Source organism: Geotrypetes seraphini, chromosome 15, assembly GCF_902459505.1.
Source record: "Geotrypetes seraphini chromosome 15, aGeoSer1.1, whole genome shotgun sequence".
Classification (NCBI taxonomy): Eukaryota; Metazoa; Chordata; class Amphibia; order Gymnophiona; family Dermophiidae; genus Geotrypetes; species Geotrypetes seraphini.
In genome coordinates, this window is record NC_047098.1 from 1564829 (window position 1) to 1583740 (window position 18912).

An 18912-nucleotide genomic window follows, 5' to 3' on the forward strand; every position below is an offset into this window, starting at 1 on the left:
TCCACATATCCATCTACACAAAGTGAACAAATGGTTGCCCAAAGAAAGTGCCCTACTGCACATTGTTCGAGGGATGGCCTGGGTCTTATTGCAAATAACCTGGAATGAGAAAGATCTGGGCAGCTTTTTATGAGGAAATCAGAAAAGTGATTAAAGAAATGCATAATAGATATAGGGTACGTTTTTAAAATCAATAGCAGGGAGGACAGGTGAGAGGCTCTTAGGTCATCTATTATTCTGTACTGATTCTGCAATCTACGTCAAATTCTCTAGCACTTATAAGAGAAGCTGCACATTCTACATGTTATAACTTTCGCAAATGGTTATACCTTGTTAGGAGGCACATAAGCTGACGCACTTCCTCTCGCATGGCTGCTGAACCCCGCCGAAGATTGTAGTCAAAAAGCTCCCGAATAAGTCCCTGGGACACAAGTATGTGCCTGATGGTACAGTTCGTGGCAAGGGCACGGAGCAAGGTTATACAGTGCTCTGTAACGGCTGAAGCGCATCCATAGCATTTGGTTGACGAGGTATGACCACAACTTAGAACAGAGAGGGCTCTATACTGGCTGGCTGTGAATGTCGGTTGTACAGTTGTCCGTGATGATTTGGTAGCAGCCTCTCTCTGCTGTAGATCATATTCCAATAATTCTTTCCGAGAAGCAAACACTTTCTGTCCATACAAAGGAGAAAAAAAACCCACCTCAAATAGTTAAATCTGCATCAGGTACAAATTGCAAGGCTCTCTTGTATAACTCACTTAAGTAAACTAAGACTTACCTGTAGTAAGGGTTCTTCTCAAGACAGTTCGTTCACCAGCCACATAAGGTCTTATGAGTGCTTTCAGCGCTACATGACACACATTACAGAGAAGACAGATCCCATACGAAAAGAGAATACGAAGAGAGGCTGGCCAGGGAGGCAAAAAACTTCAAATCGTTCTTCAGATATGTTAAAGGGAAGCAACCGGCGAGGGAGGAAGTAGGACCGTTGGATGATGGAGACAAAAAGGGAGTGATAAAGGAGCAAGAAGAGGTAGCCGACAGGTTAAACAAATTCTTCTCGTCAGTCTTCACAAGCGAGGACACATCCACTGTACCAGAACCCGACATGATCTTCCATGGTGATCAAGAAGAAAAACTGTCAACAATAGAGGTGAGCCATGAGGATGTCCTCCAACAGATAGATAGATTGAAAAGCGACAAATCACCAGGCCCGGACGGAATCCACCCTAGGGTACTAAAAGAATTAAGAAATGAGATAGCGGGAATACTCAAACGAGTTTGCAACCTATCCTTGAAAACTGGGGAGATCCCGGAGGACTGGAAGATAGCAAATGTTACACCTATATTTAAAAAGGGGTCAAGAGGAGACCCGGGAAACTACAGGCCGGTAAGTTTGACATCGGTTCCGGGCAAGATGGTAGAAGCACTGATAAAGGACAGCATCTGTGAGCACATCGAAAAACATGGGCTGATGAAAGCGAGCCAACATGGCTTCTGCAAAGGAAGATCGTGCCAAACAAATTTACTGCACTTCTTTGAGGGGGTGAACAGCCAGTTGGACAAAGGGGAACCCGTAAACATCATTTATCTCGACTTCCAAAAGGCCTTTGACAAGGTACCCCATGAGCGGCTACTTAGGAAGCTGTGGAACCACGGGGTGGAAGGGGACGTACACAGATGGGTCAAACACTGGTTGGCAGGCAGAAGACAGAGGGTTGGAGTGAAGGGTCACTACTCGGACTGGAGGAAGGTCACGAGCGGAGTTCCGCAGGGGTCTGTACTGGGACCGCTGCTGTTTAATGTATTTATTATGACCTGGAAACGGGGATGAAATGTGAAGTTATAAAATTTGCGGATGACACTAAACTCTGTAGAAGGGTTAGAACTACGGAAGAGTGTGAGGACCTACAAAGGGACCTAAACAAACTGGAGGAGTGGGCGAATAAATGGCAGATGAACTTCAATTTAGGGAAATGTAAGGTCATGCATATAGGGAGAAAGAACCCGATGTTCAGCTACCAAATGGGGGGATTAGTATTAGAGAGAAGTAACCTTGAAAGAGATTTGGGTGTACTGGTGGATACAACAATGAAGTCAACGGCACAATGTGCAGCAGCCGCGAAGAAGGCAAACAGAATGTTGGGTATTATTAAGAAGGGTATTACGACCAGAACAAAAGAAGTCATCCTGCCGTTATATTGGGCAATGGTGCGCCCGCACCTGGAGTACTGTGTTCAGTATTGGTCACCGTACCTTAAGAAGGATATGGCAACACTTGAGAGGGTCCAGAGGAGAGCGACACGAATGATTAAGGGCATGGAAAACCTCTCATACACTGAAAGATTGGAGAGACTGGGGCTCTTCTCCCTGGAAAAGCGGAGACTCAGAGGAGATATGATAGAGACCTACAAGATCATGAAGGACATAGAGAAAGTAGAGAGGGACAGATTCTTCAAACTTTCAAAACATATAAGAACAAGAGGGCATTCGTAAAAATTGGAAGGGGACAGATTCAAAACAAATGCTAGGAAGTTTTTCTTTACCCAGCGTGTGGTGGACACCTGGAATGCACTTCCAGAGGACGTAATAGGACAGAGTACGGTACTGGATTTCAAGAAAGGATTGGACGATTTCCTGCTGGAAAAAGGGATAGAGGGGTATAGATAGGGAGCTACTGCGCAGGTCCTGGACCTGTTGGGCCACCGCGTGAGCGGACTGCTGGGCACGATGGACCTCGGGTCTGACCCAGTGGAGCTCAAACCTTTTTAAATCATCCTCCCAGAGCAAGCTTGTTCCAGACATACTTCAGGATAGGTTTAGAAGCCTATGTAAGAGAGAGGGAAGTAGGCCTGTCCTCCAGAGGGGAAGAGACTGCAGTGCTCTGACAGATCCAGGTCAGACCTAAACAAGGCAAAGAGCAGAAAGCGGAGAAACGAGGACGCACACTACCCCCAGCTCACCAAACAATATATAATGGAGCCAAAGAGAGGTTAAGGAGAGGAGTTTCGGTGCACAACACCCCACAAAGACACCAGCAATGCAGAGGGAAGAGAGGTCAGAAGTCAGGAAATGCTCCAAGGGAATGAGATTCAGCTTAAACGACAGGGTGCCAAGAAGGAGATAGGTAGTATATGTTTTAATATGGTTTGCAGATATTATCTTTGACAGACGCTTTGAATGCGCTCTCAAAACTACCCGATCACTGTAAAACTGAGCACAAAGTTGGCAACCAACCAAGGCTCGTCATTTGCTGATTCTATGTGCTGACATGATGGAAAGGAAAAGCATTTTGCAAAGAGAGAAATTTTAATTCTGTTGATTCAGTGACTCAAATGGCCACTTCATAAGCTGGGAGAGAACCACTCAATCTACTGCTTGACAGTATACAAGTCCCCTTCCTCTTTTATAAATCTTGTTACCAGAGGATGGATTGTTTGTCTATATGTTTGTGGTATGCCGCTATGGCACTGAGTTCAGAATCTGACAGGGTTAAAGATGAACATTTGAAAGGATCCTCCTGTCATCTTAGGCATCAATCTGTGACTCTTTTCCATTTGTAACAATAGCCCTTTCGAGTAATCTCCTTTTTAAAAGCCAGTAAAATATTTGGGACCTCATGGCCAACTGGAAATCCACAAACGCTCCCCCTTTCAACAACTATTGGATACCGAGAGGGTTAGGGATCAGAGTTTGGGACTAAAGAGTTTGCCTTCCTTTTTGGGCAACTGGTCGCAGGTAAGCCTAGAGTATTAGAGTCAGCTCTTGGCTTAGACTTAAAAGATAAGGCAACACCAAATTTGTCTATTAATATGACAATTAGTATTAACGGCACTGCATTCCCTGTATGCTTTTTGAAGGCTTTTAGGCCTAAAAAAGCTATGCTTCCTTGAGAGGCATTTCTTGTTCTCCTCTGTCTAGGCAAGGCAACAGCACGATTCCCTTGCAATGCAGGCAAACTTCAATAAATACTACACATGGAATTTAGTTTGTGGAACTGGTTCTATGGAATTGGCTCACTTGAGAATCTAGTTCCTAAATCTGCAGTTTTCATTGGCCAAAGGCGAGGAATAATTGATCGTTTACGAATTAAATGTAGTTTTGGTCTTCTAGTAGTTTGGAAAGTGAATCAGTCTTCCTCCATCTGGATAATCAGGATTGCTTGTGTAGTCAAAAACCAGGATCCTCCTTAGTTTATAGTTATGTGTGAACTTTTGAGATTTTCTACCTTTACTCCTTTATCTTTACTGGGGTTAATGAAATAGGTGGTAAATAGTCCCATGGACAGAAATAAAACAAATCGAAAAAAGCCCTTTCAGGAGGCTACGCTAGCAATGGGCTTAGCATGTGAGAAAGGCCTGCTGACAAATGTGTTAAGCCCATCTTTACTCAGTTTCTACTATTCAAAAAGAAAAGGTGAAGAAAGATTTATACAGATTAGCAGTTTTGTAGCAAAGTAATTAATTTCCTCTATTTTAAAATGTCTTCTATAGTGTTGATACCAACCATCACAAGCTTATTGTGGTTCATATATTAAAGCTTTTATGTATTTTTAAGATTCTAGGTATGCCATGGCACACCAGAAGAACTAACAAATCAATTCTGGCTATGTCACTCGAAGCCCAAATGATGATGTCTTATTTTGGTTCCACCATCAGAAGAGAAGGACATCATGTTTGGGAAGATCAAAGGAACCAGTTGAAGAGGGCCACCTGGTGGACCTTTCCGGACTAGCAATTCATCAAGTTGCTAGGACTCAAACACGAGTCAATGGCACCTAATAACAACACACCTCAGGTGAACTTTAATGAAGGAGAAAGCCTCAGATTAACGGTGAACATTGTCTTAAGTGCACTGCTTTATCCTTCCATCACAGGCACAAAATGCCTTCACTAATTCTGTTCCAGGGGATTGTGCGGTGTTGCTTTGTGATATATGCACATAACTAGTCTAAAGCTCTTAATATTATGGCTGCATGCTGGAACAAAGTTAGTGAAGGCTTTTTTGTGTTTGTGATGGAAGGATAAAGCAGTGCACTTAAGAAGGTGCTCACCTTTCACCTGAGGCTTTTTCCTTCATTAAAGTCCATCTAAGGCAGTGGTCTCAATCACGCGGCCCGGGGGCCACATGCGGGCCCGCCAGGTACTATTTTGAGGCCCTCGGCATGTTTATCATAATCACAAAAGTAAAATAAAAAACAGTTTCTTGATCATATGTCTCTTCAGCTATAAATGACAATATTATTATTAAGACTTAGCCAAAAGGAAAGATTTATAAACTATAAAGAGTTTTACCTCATGCAAATCGTCATTTCTTTAATAAGACATGAACTATTTTTTCTGAGGCCCTCCAAATACCTACAAATCCAAAATGTGGCCCTGCAAAGGGTTTGAGTTTGAGACCACTTGTCTAAGGTGTGTTTAGTGGAGCATTTTTGTATTTTGTAAGTTACTTAGTTCCTCCATTCCTTTGTTTTGAGTTTGTCTCTCTTATTGAAACCACAAATACACCTAATAAGACCCAATGGCTAACAATGACTCCATGGATAGAAAATACATTGATCTGCTTTACCTGTATTATCTTGGAGAGCTCATCAAAAGAACTCTTGCAATCTCCACAGTATTCCTGAGCCAGCTGTAGGATGTACCTGTTCACACTGGCTGAAGCGGAGCTGATTCCTCCAGCACTACCCATGTCATCCTAATGAGAGAACACGGAAACCACATCATTACCCAGAAAGGCACTGGTTCTCCATGTGCTCCCAAACCTGCCCTGGAGGACCACCAGCCAGTCAGGTTTTCAGGATAGGTCTAATGAATATGAATGGGGGCAGATTTGCATGCCTGTCACCTCCATTATATGCAAATCTCTCATTTGCATATTCATTAGGACTATCCCAAATCCTGGTTGGCTAGGGTTGAGAACCACCGAGCTAGGCTAGTCCAGGTCATCTTCATGCACTCCCAATACTTGACAATTTCCACATCGCTACAAAGCAAAGCTGCAGGAGAAACAAAATTCTAGATCTTGTCATAATTCTCCTGGTCAAAACATGGGTATGTTTTCGATATACCTGAGGCTTTTCAGGAGCTGCCTCATTCACTTTACATAGTAAGTTCTCCAGCTGTGGCCTGTGTCCCATCAGCTGGTGATAGACACGGTCTGCCTTATCCAGGAGAGTGTTGATATTTGTAACAGCCTGCCAGGGAAAAGAAGGCGGAACAAAAGTATGAGATCCACATTTTTAAACCTTTCTTCACATGACATACAAGCTCAGAGCTCATGTTCCCTCTTTATGAAATGCCAAGAGGCATGAGGATTAAAAAGACAAGTGCTATGACTTAATGTATAAGCTGTTCTTACACCTTCCACAGAAACGGCATGAAGAAAGGGTTTCTTTTTTTTAAAATTTTCTTTATTCATTTTATAACTTACATCAAGTGTACAGTAAATATCAAACAATTATAATACAACATCACTTGAAAATCTACAATATCATACATCAAGAAGATTTAACCCCCCCACCCCCCTCCCAAATTCATATACAACTAAAATATACCACATGAAAATAATATCTTATGTCATTCATATATATATATATTATTAGTGGAAAACCAAGAACCCCTCCCCTCCCCCCCCCCCCCCCCCGATCACAAATCCACATGTTTCTTTGGGAGAAGCTGAAGAGAATTTCACGGACTTACCTTCTTTCGATCTTCTTCATTCTCAATTGGATCAACAGCACAGCATGGCTTGGCATACAGCATGAAATCAAAGCGGGCATATTTACAGAAGCCACAAGCATTACACAGGAAAGGATCCTTTTCGTCATAGTTTATAGATCTGCAGACAGCAACAAATAAGAGAGGATGATGTCCCCGTGTAGGAAAAAAAACTCTCTCTTAATCAGATCATCAAACTCTTAACCTCCTTGACACTCCTTTGGTTTGCAAAATTCATCTTGAGAAATATAGAAATTTTATTATTTACATTCCCCCGAAGAACCAGAGACCCCCAGCCGCCTACAAGTAAGACAAAATCAGGGGCAAAACTCCCTGGCACCAAAAAGGAATGCACTGCAGGTGCAGAACAAACACCTAAGACCTGTTCCTGTCTCTCTAAAACAGGAGGGAGGTCACCTGAGACCACAGAGAAAAATGGCAGAGCTTCCCGCCCAAACCCTGCCAAAAAACCTCCTCCGATGGCTGTAGCGGCAAAGAGGCCTGGAATGGGCCCAGCTGCTAAAGCAGAATTGCAGGCGGTCAGGGAAACCTGAGTTCCCTGACCGCCAGCGGCTGGAGAAATCCTTATGTATTCAAGTTTGTCTATATGTCTGTCCGTCTAACCCATTTTAAGCTGTACGTTAAATTGTATGTTTATTTTATATTTTATTGTAACTCGCTTAGTAAATTAAATATAAGCGATTATCAAATTTAAATAAAACTTGAAAGTAGCCATATAAATAGCTGAACTTAAGAGACAATGCTTTTAGCTGGCTCCATAAACCCAACAATTCAATGCTGGAGCCTGGATATGCGCAATCCCTGAATTTGCAGGACAATGCTGGTGGCAGCCAGCCGAATATTCACCCCAATTCTTTGAACACAGCAAACATGAAAAGAAAAAGACTGCCAATTGTAAACTTCATTACTTTTGGGGGAAAGAGGCATTTAGTCTTCTGTAAGCAAAATAATTACTAACCTGCAACAAATATTCTGGAAAGTAATTAAACAGCTTTCCTAACTCTAAGCCACTATCTGCAGCCTGCATGTTCATGCTTTGTTTTGATTCTCAACCACGCTCACCTGCACTTGTGGCACTGATACACATTCTCACCACAGTTGCCACACACGCCTGGATTGGCTGGCACCGACGCACTACAACGTGGACACTGCAAGGTCTCCGTGGATGCTTGGTAATTCTCATAAAAATCAGCAAACTCAATCATCAGATTTGAAGCAACAATGGGCAGTGGTAAGTCTATCTTCACCTCAGTCTGTCCTGGGGTCAGCTGCACCTTCTTAGCTTTGTGCCAGCGAGCAGGTCTACAAGCGAATCAGAAAGGGAAATAAAAGAGATAAATGAAGGGGCTAGGATGGTCTGCTAGGCATCCATTAAAATTCAAAGCAGATGTTCTCTTAGGCTTCCATGTAGAGAATGACACGGTGACAAAATTCGTCACTGTTCCCGTCCCCGCGGATAACCGCGGGAAATAATCCCATGTCATTTTCTAGTGTCTATTTCAACCTCAGTCCTTCTACACCAGCATTCTTCAATGCAAAGCTTGCGGGTCAGTGGTTGTGGCCATTCATACTCTGATTCTTATGGGAGCCAAGGATAATGAAGCCATTGTGACATCACTGATGTGATTGGCTCTTAGGCACTGTGGAATGAGGCATTATGACATCACAATATCTGCTCTGGAATGTTGCTGCTCAATCTCAGCATTCTTCAAAGCAAAGCTTGTGGTTCAGTCATTCTCTGATTCTTCCCTCTCTCCTTAAAGAATGACATGAAGATGGTTTCCCGCGGTTATCCGCGGGGACGGGGACGGTGATGAATTTTGTCACTGTGTCATTCTCTACTTCCATGGCTAGTGTCACGATAGCTGTGATTGTTCAGGTCTTGCCAATGTTTCAGCCATTGTGTTGTGGCTTTTTTGAGTGAGGTCTGCAGCCTGTCTTTTTTATTGGGTTCTCAAATTTGACTGGTAGGGGTTTGAGGAGGGTAGTTTCTTCAAAGTGGAAGATTTTGGCAGGAATGTCAAATGGTCACAAATTTGAATCTCGACAGGAATATGAGGCAGGATAGTCACTGGTAGAGTTTTGACAGAGGGGGGAGGAATGTGTTTTAAAAATGTGACATACTGCAACTCACGGGGTGGGGAAGTAAGTTTGTCCTCAGTGTCAATCCTTTTTGCACTAAACTTATTCTGCCATATTTTAGGTTTTCACTTTCACTAATCTTCTGTTAGTTCCTGGAGGATTCATTACGAAAGGTATTCAATCCCTTCCAGAAATCCAAACACTTTTCTGAGCACGTACTCCTCCCATCTTAGAGAGAATTAGAGCCCCCTGTAATTCAGTCGCAAAGCTAAGCAACATTCCTGAACAAATCCATGATGGGAAAAGGGGGTACTGGGGAAGCTCCCCATCAACATAAACAATTTCTGAACTGGTCTGCTCTGCAAAACATGAAAACAAGTAACAAACAAGCAACCTTCAGTAATATACATACTCACAGAAGACTGAACTCCCCATAGGACCCATCTACTGGCTGGAAGATCCTCAAGCCTGTAAGGAGAATAACCAAGGCCAGAGAAAGCTGGCAATGCAGAACAACTGAGACGGCAGGCCGTATAGAATCCTCCTTATCGAAGGTGAAAACCTAATCTTCCATTCTGTTACGTACTAAAGCAATCGCAGTGTCTAGGGAGGGCCAGAATGGCCTGCCCGCAACACCGAGGTCCCAATAGAAGTATTAGAGCAAGCCACCATATCCACCAAGAAAAGAACAGGTAAAGGTATGAAGAGAGGACCAAGGAGAATCCCTGCAAACCGCACAAGGCTCTGCCCACCAAGCAGCAGCATTCTAGTGAAGGGGCCTTAAGGGAAACCGGCAGCAGCTTGCCCCGAGAGACATAAGCCGAGGAAATGGCCATACGAATCCATTGAGCGGTCATAGATGCTGGCCAACTATGCCCAGACGGAGCAATCAGGACAAAAAGGAGATCAGATAGTCCTCTCCAAATAATGAAGCAAGACTCTCTTGTTGTTCAACTTGCGTAAAATCTGATCTTTTCGTTCCGAGCCTGTGGAATGAAACACAGGTAAACAAACCTCCTGGGTAACATGGAAAGCAGAAACTACTTCTAGGTAGAAATTAAGGTACAGTACAGAGAACTCTGGTGCCTGCAATACAGAGAAAGTGTTCTCCGCACAAAAGAGCTTGAAGCTCTGAAATACGCCATGCCGAGACAAAGGCAACCAGAAAACCAGTTTGAGAGTCAGATCCAGAAGAGTAGCATCCTTTAGTGGCTCAAATGGGGCTTCTACAAGGTCCTGTAGAACGATGGTAAGATTATATCAAGGGAAAGAATGACACAAGTGAGGTAGCAAATGAAGTGCCCCTTTCAGAAACCTAGTCACATCTGGATGAGCAGAAGTGAACAAAGAACCCCTGCATGCCCTGAAGCACAAAAAGCCTACTATCTGAACTTTAAGGGAGGCCATGACTGAACACTGTGATGTGGAAAATGAAGAAAGGCCAAGACCACAAAAATGGGAGCCCGCTCAGGCTCCAACCGGTCCTTAGCACACTACTGTTGGTAAGCCTTCCGGGCTTAGGCATAAGAAGCCATAGTTTAGGGTTACTTGGACTTCAAAAGCGTTGAGAGGACCTCCTATGAAAAACCACGCCTCATCAAAGCTGAGCGCTCAAGAGCCATGCTATAAGACCAAAGCGCAGTGGGTTCTCCATGGGCACCAGACACTGACTGAGAAGGTTGCGAGGAAGAGGGAGTTTGAACTTCCTGTCTCGCTTAAGACAGATGAGATCTGCAAATCACAGATGACGCGACCCATCAGGAGCAACTAGAATCACAAAGCTGGGATGCGGCGCCATCCGGTGGATGACCCAACCGACCAGAGATCACAGACAGAACACAAAGAAACTCGTGAGCTGGCTAGGGCTGAACCGGGGCTTCCAGCCCTAAGCTTCCACGCTCTGTTCTTCGACTGAACAGGCGTTCTCTGCTGAAGCCATCAATTCCATCTGGGGCTGTTCCCAGTGCTGTACGATCAGACGTAAACGCTTTCCGTGAAAGGGACCATTCTCCCGGGTCCAGGACTAATGCGGTGGCAGCCAAGAAGGCAAGCAGGATGTTAGGAATTATTAGAAAAGGAAGGGTTAACAATACCAAGAATGTTATAATGTCTCTGTACCACTCCATGGTGCGACCTCACCTTGAGTATTGCATTCAGTTCTGGTCTCCTTACCTCAAGAAAGATATAGCGGCACTAGACAAGGTTCAAAGAAGAGCAACCAAGCTGATAAAGGGGATGGAACTCCTCTCGTATGAGGAAAGAGGTTAGGGCTCTTCAGCTTGGAAAAGAGACAGCTGAGGGGAGATATGATCGAAGTCTACAAAATCTGAGTGGTGTAGAACGGGTACAAGTGGGTTGATTTTTTTACTGCATCAAGATTTACAAAGACTAGGGGGGGACACTCGAAGTTACAGAGTAATACTTTTTAAAACCAACAGGAGGAAATATTTTTTCACTCAGAGAATAGTTAAGTTCTGGAATGCGTTGCCAGAGAATGTGGTAAGAGCAGTTAATGTAGTTGGTTTTAAAAAAGGTTCCGGACAAGTTCCTGGAGGAAAGGTCCATAGTCTGCTGTTGAGACAAACATGGATTGCTGCTACTATTTAGGTTTTTGGTTGGGTTTTTTTTTTTTTTTTTTTAGAGAAACTGGGCAACAAGATGTTCAAAACTTATAATTTATAACAATCTTTTGAGGAGTTACTTCTAAACGCTGAATAAATGCTGGACTCAAAATCAAAGTATAAAAATATCCCTTAAACACATCACTTAATATAGAAAGAAATCTCATAACATACTGGAAGCTCAGATCATAGGACCTCTTGCGATTTTTATGTAAATTCCAAGACCACATCCTGTGCTGTGTATCATAACCCTCTTCCCCTTCCCTTAATGAGTTCTCCACAAACACTGTCTAAATATTAATCCCTCACATAAGGCAACATTGTTGCATGGTCCCATTTCAAGAACTTAGTGAAAAGGAAACTGTTGCAAAGTGTGTCCCCAAGGGCTCACTATCTCCTATGCAACTGGTCACTCCTTCCTTTCAAATCCAAGCAAATTGCACAGGTAAACTGCTAAAGCTTAGAGACGAGACGGCTCAGGGTCTAGTCAATGCTGAGTGGAGCGGAAAAGGTAGATGTGAATCACTTGCTTACTCTTTCCAAAAATACTAGGACAAGAGGACATGCAATGAAGCTCCTAAGCAGTGAATTTAAAGGTGACTTGGGGGGCATGAAATCTGTTTTTACGTTTTGGGATCTTGTGACCTGGACTGGCCACAGTTGGAAAGAGGATTCTGGGCTTGATGGAAATCAGTCTGTCCCAGTGAGAACGTTTAGGTTCTGAGGTAGAACTGCAGCCTTTCGCCACCGAATGAGGTCTGAAACATCAGTGCCACTGCTTTGGATTGGCAAGACCAGGACAACAGGAACGACTGGAACAAGAAAGCCCTCCTGCACTTGGGTAACACAACAAAACGACTGGAATGGCATTTACAAGCTCTCTTTCCCCCGCAGGACAATACTACTGTTTATGAAAACTCCTCTTAATGTCTCTCAAATATTATTGCTTATAACAACTTAGAAGAGAGATTGAAAAATATGTGCCCAGCTCCGGGAAAAGGTAACTACATTCGCCAAAAACATCCCCCCTCCCCTTTTACAAGTTTTTAGTGCCGGCCAGCGTGCTAAATGCTCTGACGGTCATAGAGTTCCTTTGAGCGTTAGAGAAGCGCAGAGCATTCAGCACGCCAGCGCTAAAAACCTCTTGCGTGGTTTTGTAAAAAAAAAAAAAAGGGGGGGGGGGAGATAAGATTTTAACAAATTCTGTCAAATAATTTGGAGTGCAACAATCCTAACGCCCCTCCTTTTATGTCCAAACATGTAACTTTTTCAGACTGCCTCTGGACTCATCACCATTGCTCTTCTGCAGTCCATCCTCCCAAAAATGCACTTACTTGTTCTTCAGCTCTACAATGGCCTGGACGGTCCTGTTGTTGTAATAAAGGTTAATGGTTCGCACCATTTTAGTCCGCTTCAGATCCCCTATCTTCACCGTCACTTTGCTGATGGTATGGCTGCCAATCAGTTTCACGACTTGCTGGGTGGTAGTGTAGCGTGTATCTACTTTAATAGATGATAGCTTGATGTTCTGCAAGGAACAGAAATATAAAGCCTGATTTATGAAGGTTATTTTTTCAGCTCAGTGGATGGTTTAAGTTGAAAAAACGGTTACAAGTCAAATGAGGTCTACTCTGAGCTCATAAATGCCTCTCAGTAAGTTAACTTCCTCTTAAGGAAACGCAGGGCTGTGGGGATTGAGTTGCATTCTCCTTCTCCATCAGACACAGAGGAAAGAGAAGCTCAGTTGTACATCAAATCATCATCTCTTTTCACATACTCAAAGGAGAGAACAGCACAAAGCACAGCAATGCCTCCCCCGATGCAATCCAAAGCGCAAAATTACTTACACAGAGTGGGACCTCTGGGTTGTTGCAAACAAGGCAGGGATCACTTTCTAAGTAATAGCCATCAAACTCCACCAATCCAGACAGCGTGCTGTTGAGAGCAGCAGATCATTCAGTTAGCAAAGAATCAGAGACCTAGTTCTTAGTTGCCTTCTAGAAAGCAAAACCAGACTTACTTGTAAATGTTGGAGTTGGGATGGTTGGTGAGAATGTGGTTCTGTGTTCGCAGGATCTCCACAGCCTTTTGGGAATATTCCTTGAACTAAAATCAAAGATGGAAAAAAGGTTCATATTCGAGGACAATTTGCTGGTCTAATTCAGATCCTTCTTCTTAAGATGAATATTAAGTAGTGCCCAAAAATCACACCTGTTTCCTCCCTTGCCGTTTACTCTATGGGTGCTTGAGTACCCCCAATGTTTGACCTTTTTTTAGCCCGTTACAATCGGTCGTATCTGGATGATTATTTAATACTTACTCATCCGTTCTCCTCGGCTTTCTGTTCTTAATTCTTTTTCTCTGTTATGTATTAGGCAACCTTTCCCAAAACTTCCATTCTTCACTCTCTCAATCCCTTTCCTCTCCTCCTATTTTCTTCATTCCTTCCCTTTATCTAACCTTTTTCTTTTTATTGCAACCTACCGATTCCCTCCTTCCCTCATGCTTCTATGATTGTTGGATTGTATTTTATGTTTTGTTTAATTTTTGTTCCCCACCTGATTTAATTTTATATTTATTTTAAGCTTTTGTAAACCGCTTAGATTTACCTTTGGTTTTATATTTGTGGCATATTAAATAAATTGAACTTGAACTTTTAGTGATTCCATCAATTAGGCAAATAATATAGTCATCCACTAGAAATCGTTCTTTCGCAGTCTTTGGTCCTCGACTTTGGAACTTCTTCCTAATTACATTCAAACTGAACTCAATCTTGAACGTTTTAAAACATTAGTAAAAACTTGTTTACAGATGCATTTGACCAATGATTTGCAAAACGGAATAAGAGACCCATCGGAAACCAGTCTGAAACAAGAAGCACAAAATTTTAATCTTTCATTTCTGAGCTTTCTTGCCTTTATTAATGATATTGTACTTCCATCTTTTTTATTATTAGTTTTTTTTAAATGTTTTTAAACCGCATAGATGTTTTCCCATTGTGCTATATCAAATGTTAAATAAACTTGGATCCTCCAAAGGAGCTCAGAAGGGGTCACAAATCAGGTACTCAAGCATTTTCCCTATCAGTCCCGGTGGGCTCATAATCTATCTAATGTACCTGGAACAATGAAGGATTAAGCGACTCGCCCAGAGTCTCAAGGAGCAGCGCGGGGGTTTGAACCCACAACCTCAGGGTGCTGAGGCTGTAACTAACCACTGCGTCTAGGCAGAGGTAGTTTATGTTGGGTTTAGCACCCCCAATAATTTCCAAAAGTTGGCTTATATGATTATACCAACGATAAGGAAACAACCCTAGTCATTTAATCATTTTTACCCCCCCTTTTATGAAACTATCAATTTTCTATCTATCTATTAGCTGCACAACTAAAAAACCCAACACAGAATCCCCATTTCGCCACTGGCTGCATCAAGGGTTTATCAGGGACAAGGCAACAGGATTGTGAGGCCCGTGAAGTCTGCAGCTAAGTGTCTCGGTTTCATTCATTTGCCTTGCCTTTACTAGAACATCATCTCAAGCCATAGGAACATTCTGTTCCGAAAAGCACAATCTGAGCATGAAGCTTCCAGATCTCTAGACTGAGTACGAACACTTTCCCTAAGCATACACTGAACCGAGCTCTCTGGCAAAGTTGACCATTTATCCCAAGGACTTTCCTGTTCCAGTTTTGCTCTCAAAAGCCAATAGTCAAGATATGGAGAGACAATGAGGCCCTTCACTGCACAGAGCAGCTGCCACTACTAACAGGACTTTCAAAAATGTTGGAAGAGCCTAAAGCCACTAGTGTTGGTCCAGGATAGCAAATCTCAGACATTTTCAAGATGGGAATGTGAAGAATCTCAAAACACCCAACCAGTCAGTCAGATTTTCAGGATTTGTATAGCAAGGAAGCAGCATATGCAAATTAACCTCACAGATATCCTCAAACCCTGACTAGCAGGACTCCCTCAGGAAAGGTTTGGGAATCACTGACTACACGAATTCAATCTGGGCCCCATCTTGGCTCATGGTTTAACTGAAGACGCTCACAAGATCCAAAGGTCGATAAAGTAGCCACTTTGTGCAACTCCCAACACCCGTAAAAATATTTTAAGAACATAAGAATAGCCATACTGGGTCAGACCAATAGCCCAGTTTCCTGTTTCTAACCGTGGCCAATACAGGTCACAAGTATCTGGCAAAAACCCAAATACCATGCTGCCAACCCAGGGCAAGCAGTGGCTTATTCCGTCTCAATAACAGACTATGGAATTTTCCTCCAGGAACTTATCCAAACCCGCTGTACCGGGCCATGGTGCGCCCTCACCTGAAGTACTGCATCCAACACTGGTCACCTTACATAAAGGACACGGTACTACTCGAAAGAGTCCAGAGAACAGCAACTAAGATGGTTAAGGGGTTGGAGGAGCTCCCGTACAGCGAAAGATTAGAGAAACTGGGCAGAAAAAACAAGGAACACGAATATAGAAAGCCAGATGCAACTCTGGGTAAGAGTGAACAAGAAAAGGACCTGGGTGTACTGATAGATAGGACCCTGAAACCGTCAGTACAATGCGCAGCAGCGGCAAAGAAAGCAAATAAAATGTTAGGCATGATAAAGAAGGGAATCACGTGAAGCTCAGAGAAAGTTATAATGCCGCTTTACAGAGCAATGGTCAGATCACACTTGGAATACTGTGTCCAACATTGGTCTCCCAACCTAAAAAAGGACACAAAATTGCTGAAGAGGGTGCAGAGACGAGCAACAAAGCTAATAAAAGGTATGGAGAACCTGGAATACGAGGAACGACTTAAGAGACTGGGATTGTTCTCCCTGGAGAAAAGGAGACTGCGAAGGGATATGATCGAGACTTTCAAAATACTGAAAGGAATCAACAAAATAGAGCAGGAAAAAAAATTATTTACAATGTACAATGTGACATGGACAAGAGAACATGGACTGAAGCTGAGGGGGAACAAGTCCAGGACAAATATCAAGAAGTTCTGCTTCATACAATGAGTGGTGGACACCTGGAATGCTCTCCCAGAGGAGGTTATTGTGGAATCCATTGTTCTCGGATTTAAAAGCAAACTAGACGCACATCTCCTTATGAGAGGCATAGAGGGATATGGGTGACTAGAATTACGCCAGGTGTACACCTGGCTGGGCCTCCGCGTGTGCAGATCACCCAACTTGATGGACCGAGAGTCTGATCCGGAGATGGCAGTTCTTATGTTCTTATAACATGATCGAAACATTCAAGGTACTGAAGGGGATAGACTTAGTAGATAATAACAGGTTGTTCACCCTCTCCAAGGTAGGGAGAACGAGAGGGCACTCTCTAAAGTTGAAAGGGGATAGATTCCGTACGAATGTAAGGAAGATCTTCTTCACCCAGAGAGTGGTGGAAAACTGGAATGCTCTTCCAGAGGCTGTTTTAGGGGAAAACACCCTCCGGGATTCAAGATAAAGTTAGACAAGTTCATAACAAACAAGGACGTACGCTGATAGGGCTAGTCTCGGTTAGGGCGCTGGCCTTAGACCAGAGGGCCGCCGCATGAGCGGACTGCTGGGCATGATGGACCACTGGTCTGACCCAGCAGCGGCAATTCTTATGTTCTTGATCTACAAGTTGATGACCTGACATTATCTACCTGCTACTTAGGTTCCCCATTACATTCCTTGAAATAGTACGACTCGTCAGTACTGGACGCTGAAGAAAACAAAGAGGAATTTATCTTATAATACTTTTGTTTTTGGAAAACCTTACCTTCTTTTCTGTCTGTGGTGTTTTTAGTGAAAAGTACCCAAGGAGATCTACAAACTGTGCAGCCTTGCGCCCATAAGCTGGTAGCTCAGGCCAGATGGACCACATGAGGTCAAGCAGTAACTCCTGCTGTGATTTGTTGGAGTTTCTAAAGAGACAAAAATTGTGCTAACGTTAGCTCAGGGAATTACATGAAACAAATTGAGCATTTTGTGAAATATAAATATTTAAAAACAATTCACTTAAGTTTTCACTTTTCCAATATGAAATCAAATACCTCCATGCAAAATCTGATAAAATCAAACCTCAAAGGCAAATTTACACGATAGAGAACCTTGTTAAAACAGTAAAGGCAACAAAATCCCATTACAGATTGGATTTGGCAAAATATGCCAAGATATTTTTGAAAATAATTCAGGTTTGAAGTACTTTGATGAAAGCTACAGAACCAAAAGGCAGGTAACCAGTCTTTAAACTGAACTCTAGCACAAGATCTGGGTTTTTACTCTTTTTCGGCATGTTCTTTAGTTAGGACAAGGACTCTCCATAATTAATAGTAAGATAATGAGTGCCTTAGTATCTCTTCACCTAATCATACTGAAGAAACATTTACATTACATTAGTGATTTCTATTTCGCCAATACCTTGCGGTTCAAGGCGGATTACATAAGATTTATCCAGAGTTACAAGAATTGTAACTTTACATAAGAATTGTCATAGAAATTACATAGGAGTTATATAAGAATTGTCAGGAACTTGAGGCGATACATGTTGGTAATTAGAAAGGGGTAGTGGGTGGAGATTGGGAAAGAACTGGTTGTGTTAAATAGGTTTTATGTATTTTTTGAAGAGTAGGGTTTTAGTTTCTTTTTTGAAGGTTTTTTAGTGTGGTCGAGGACAGCAGATTGGTGATTTCTCTGTCTAGTTTTGCTGCTTTGGAGGCCATTAGATTGTCATATAGTTTTCTTTGTTTGACATTTTTTGTTGGTGGATGTGTGTGAATAGTGAGTGGGTTCTCCTGTGCCTGGTTGAGGTGGATTCGGTTAGTCGGTTATTCCAGTAGGTTGGGCTTTCTCATTAATAGCTTTGAAACATAGGCAGTAGAATTTGAAGTGTATTCTTGCTTATATTGGGAGCCAGTGTGAGTCGTGGTATGCTTCTGTGATGTGGTCATATTTTTTCAATGACTAGATTAGTCTTAAGGCTGTGTTTTGTATTGTTTGTAATTGCTTTATCATGGTCACTGGGCAAGGGAGGTATAGTATGTTGCAGTAGTCAATTAGTCTAAGGATAAGAGATTGTACCAAAAGTTGGAATTGTTTCTTGTCGAAGAATTTTCGGATTTGTCTTAAGTTTCTCATAGTCACGAATGATGCTTTTATTACTTTGTTGATTTGAGGTTGCATGGTACAGCCTCTGTCAATCAGTACTCCAAGAAGTTTTAGTGTGGGTTGAATGGGGTATGAGATCGAGTTTATTGCTATGTTTGTTAAGGTTGGAGTTTTGCTACTGTTTCGAGTGTTTTGTGTATTGTGCCTGTTATGGTGGTTTCTAGGTGGTCGAGGGGGAGGAGAATGGTGATGTCATCTGCGTAGCTGTATGAGGTTTTGCCATGTTTGTGGTTGGCATGACATGATGGCAGACAAGACCAAATGGCTCGTCCACTCTGCCCATCCACAGCATCCACTATACCCTAAT

General features: G+C 42.7%; 1 protein-coding gene across 10 annotated transcripts in view; it reads right to left on the minus strand.

Moving 5' to 3' along the window:
• Nucleotides 1-18912, minus strand: part of UBR4 (ubiquitin protein ligase E3 component n-recognin 4) — a 283469-nt gene that overhangs the window by 69522 nt on the left and 195035 nt on the right. For all 10 annotated transcript variants that reach the window (XM_033921741.1, XM_033921740.1, XM_033921739.1 and 7 more), the window contains 9 exons: nt 17218-17362; nt 13469-13554; nt 13296-13383; nt 12783-12976; nt 7808-8047; nt 6707-6845; nt 6076-6201; nt 5574-5702; nt 330-673 (listed from right to left, as the gene is read on the minus strand). In XM_033921741.1, coding sequence (XP_033777632.1) covers nt 330-673; nt 5574-5702; nt 6076-6201; nt 6707-6845; nt 7808-8047; nt 12783-12976; nt 13296-13383; nt 13469-13554; nt 17218-17362 — 1491 coding nt within the window. The remainder of the gene's footprint in view (nt 1-329; nt 674-5573; nt 5703-6075; nt 6202-6706; nt 6846-7807; nt 8048-12782; nt 12977-13295; nt 13384-13468; nt 13555-17217; nt 17363-18912) is intronic.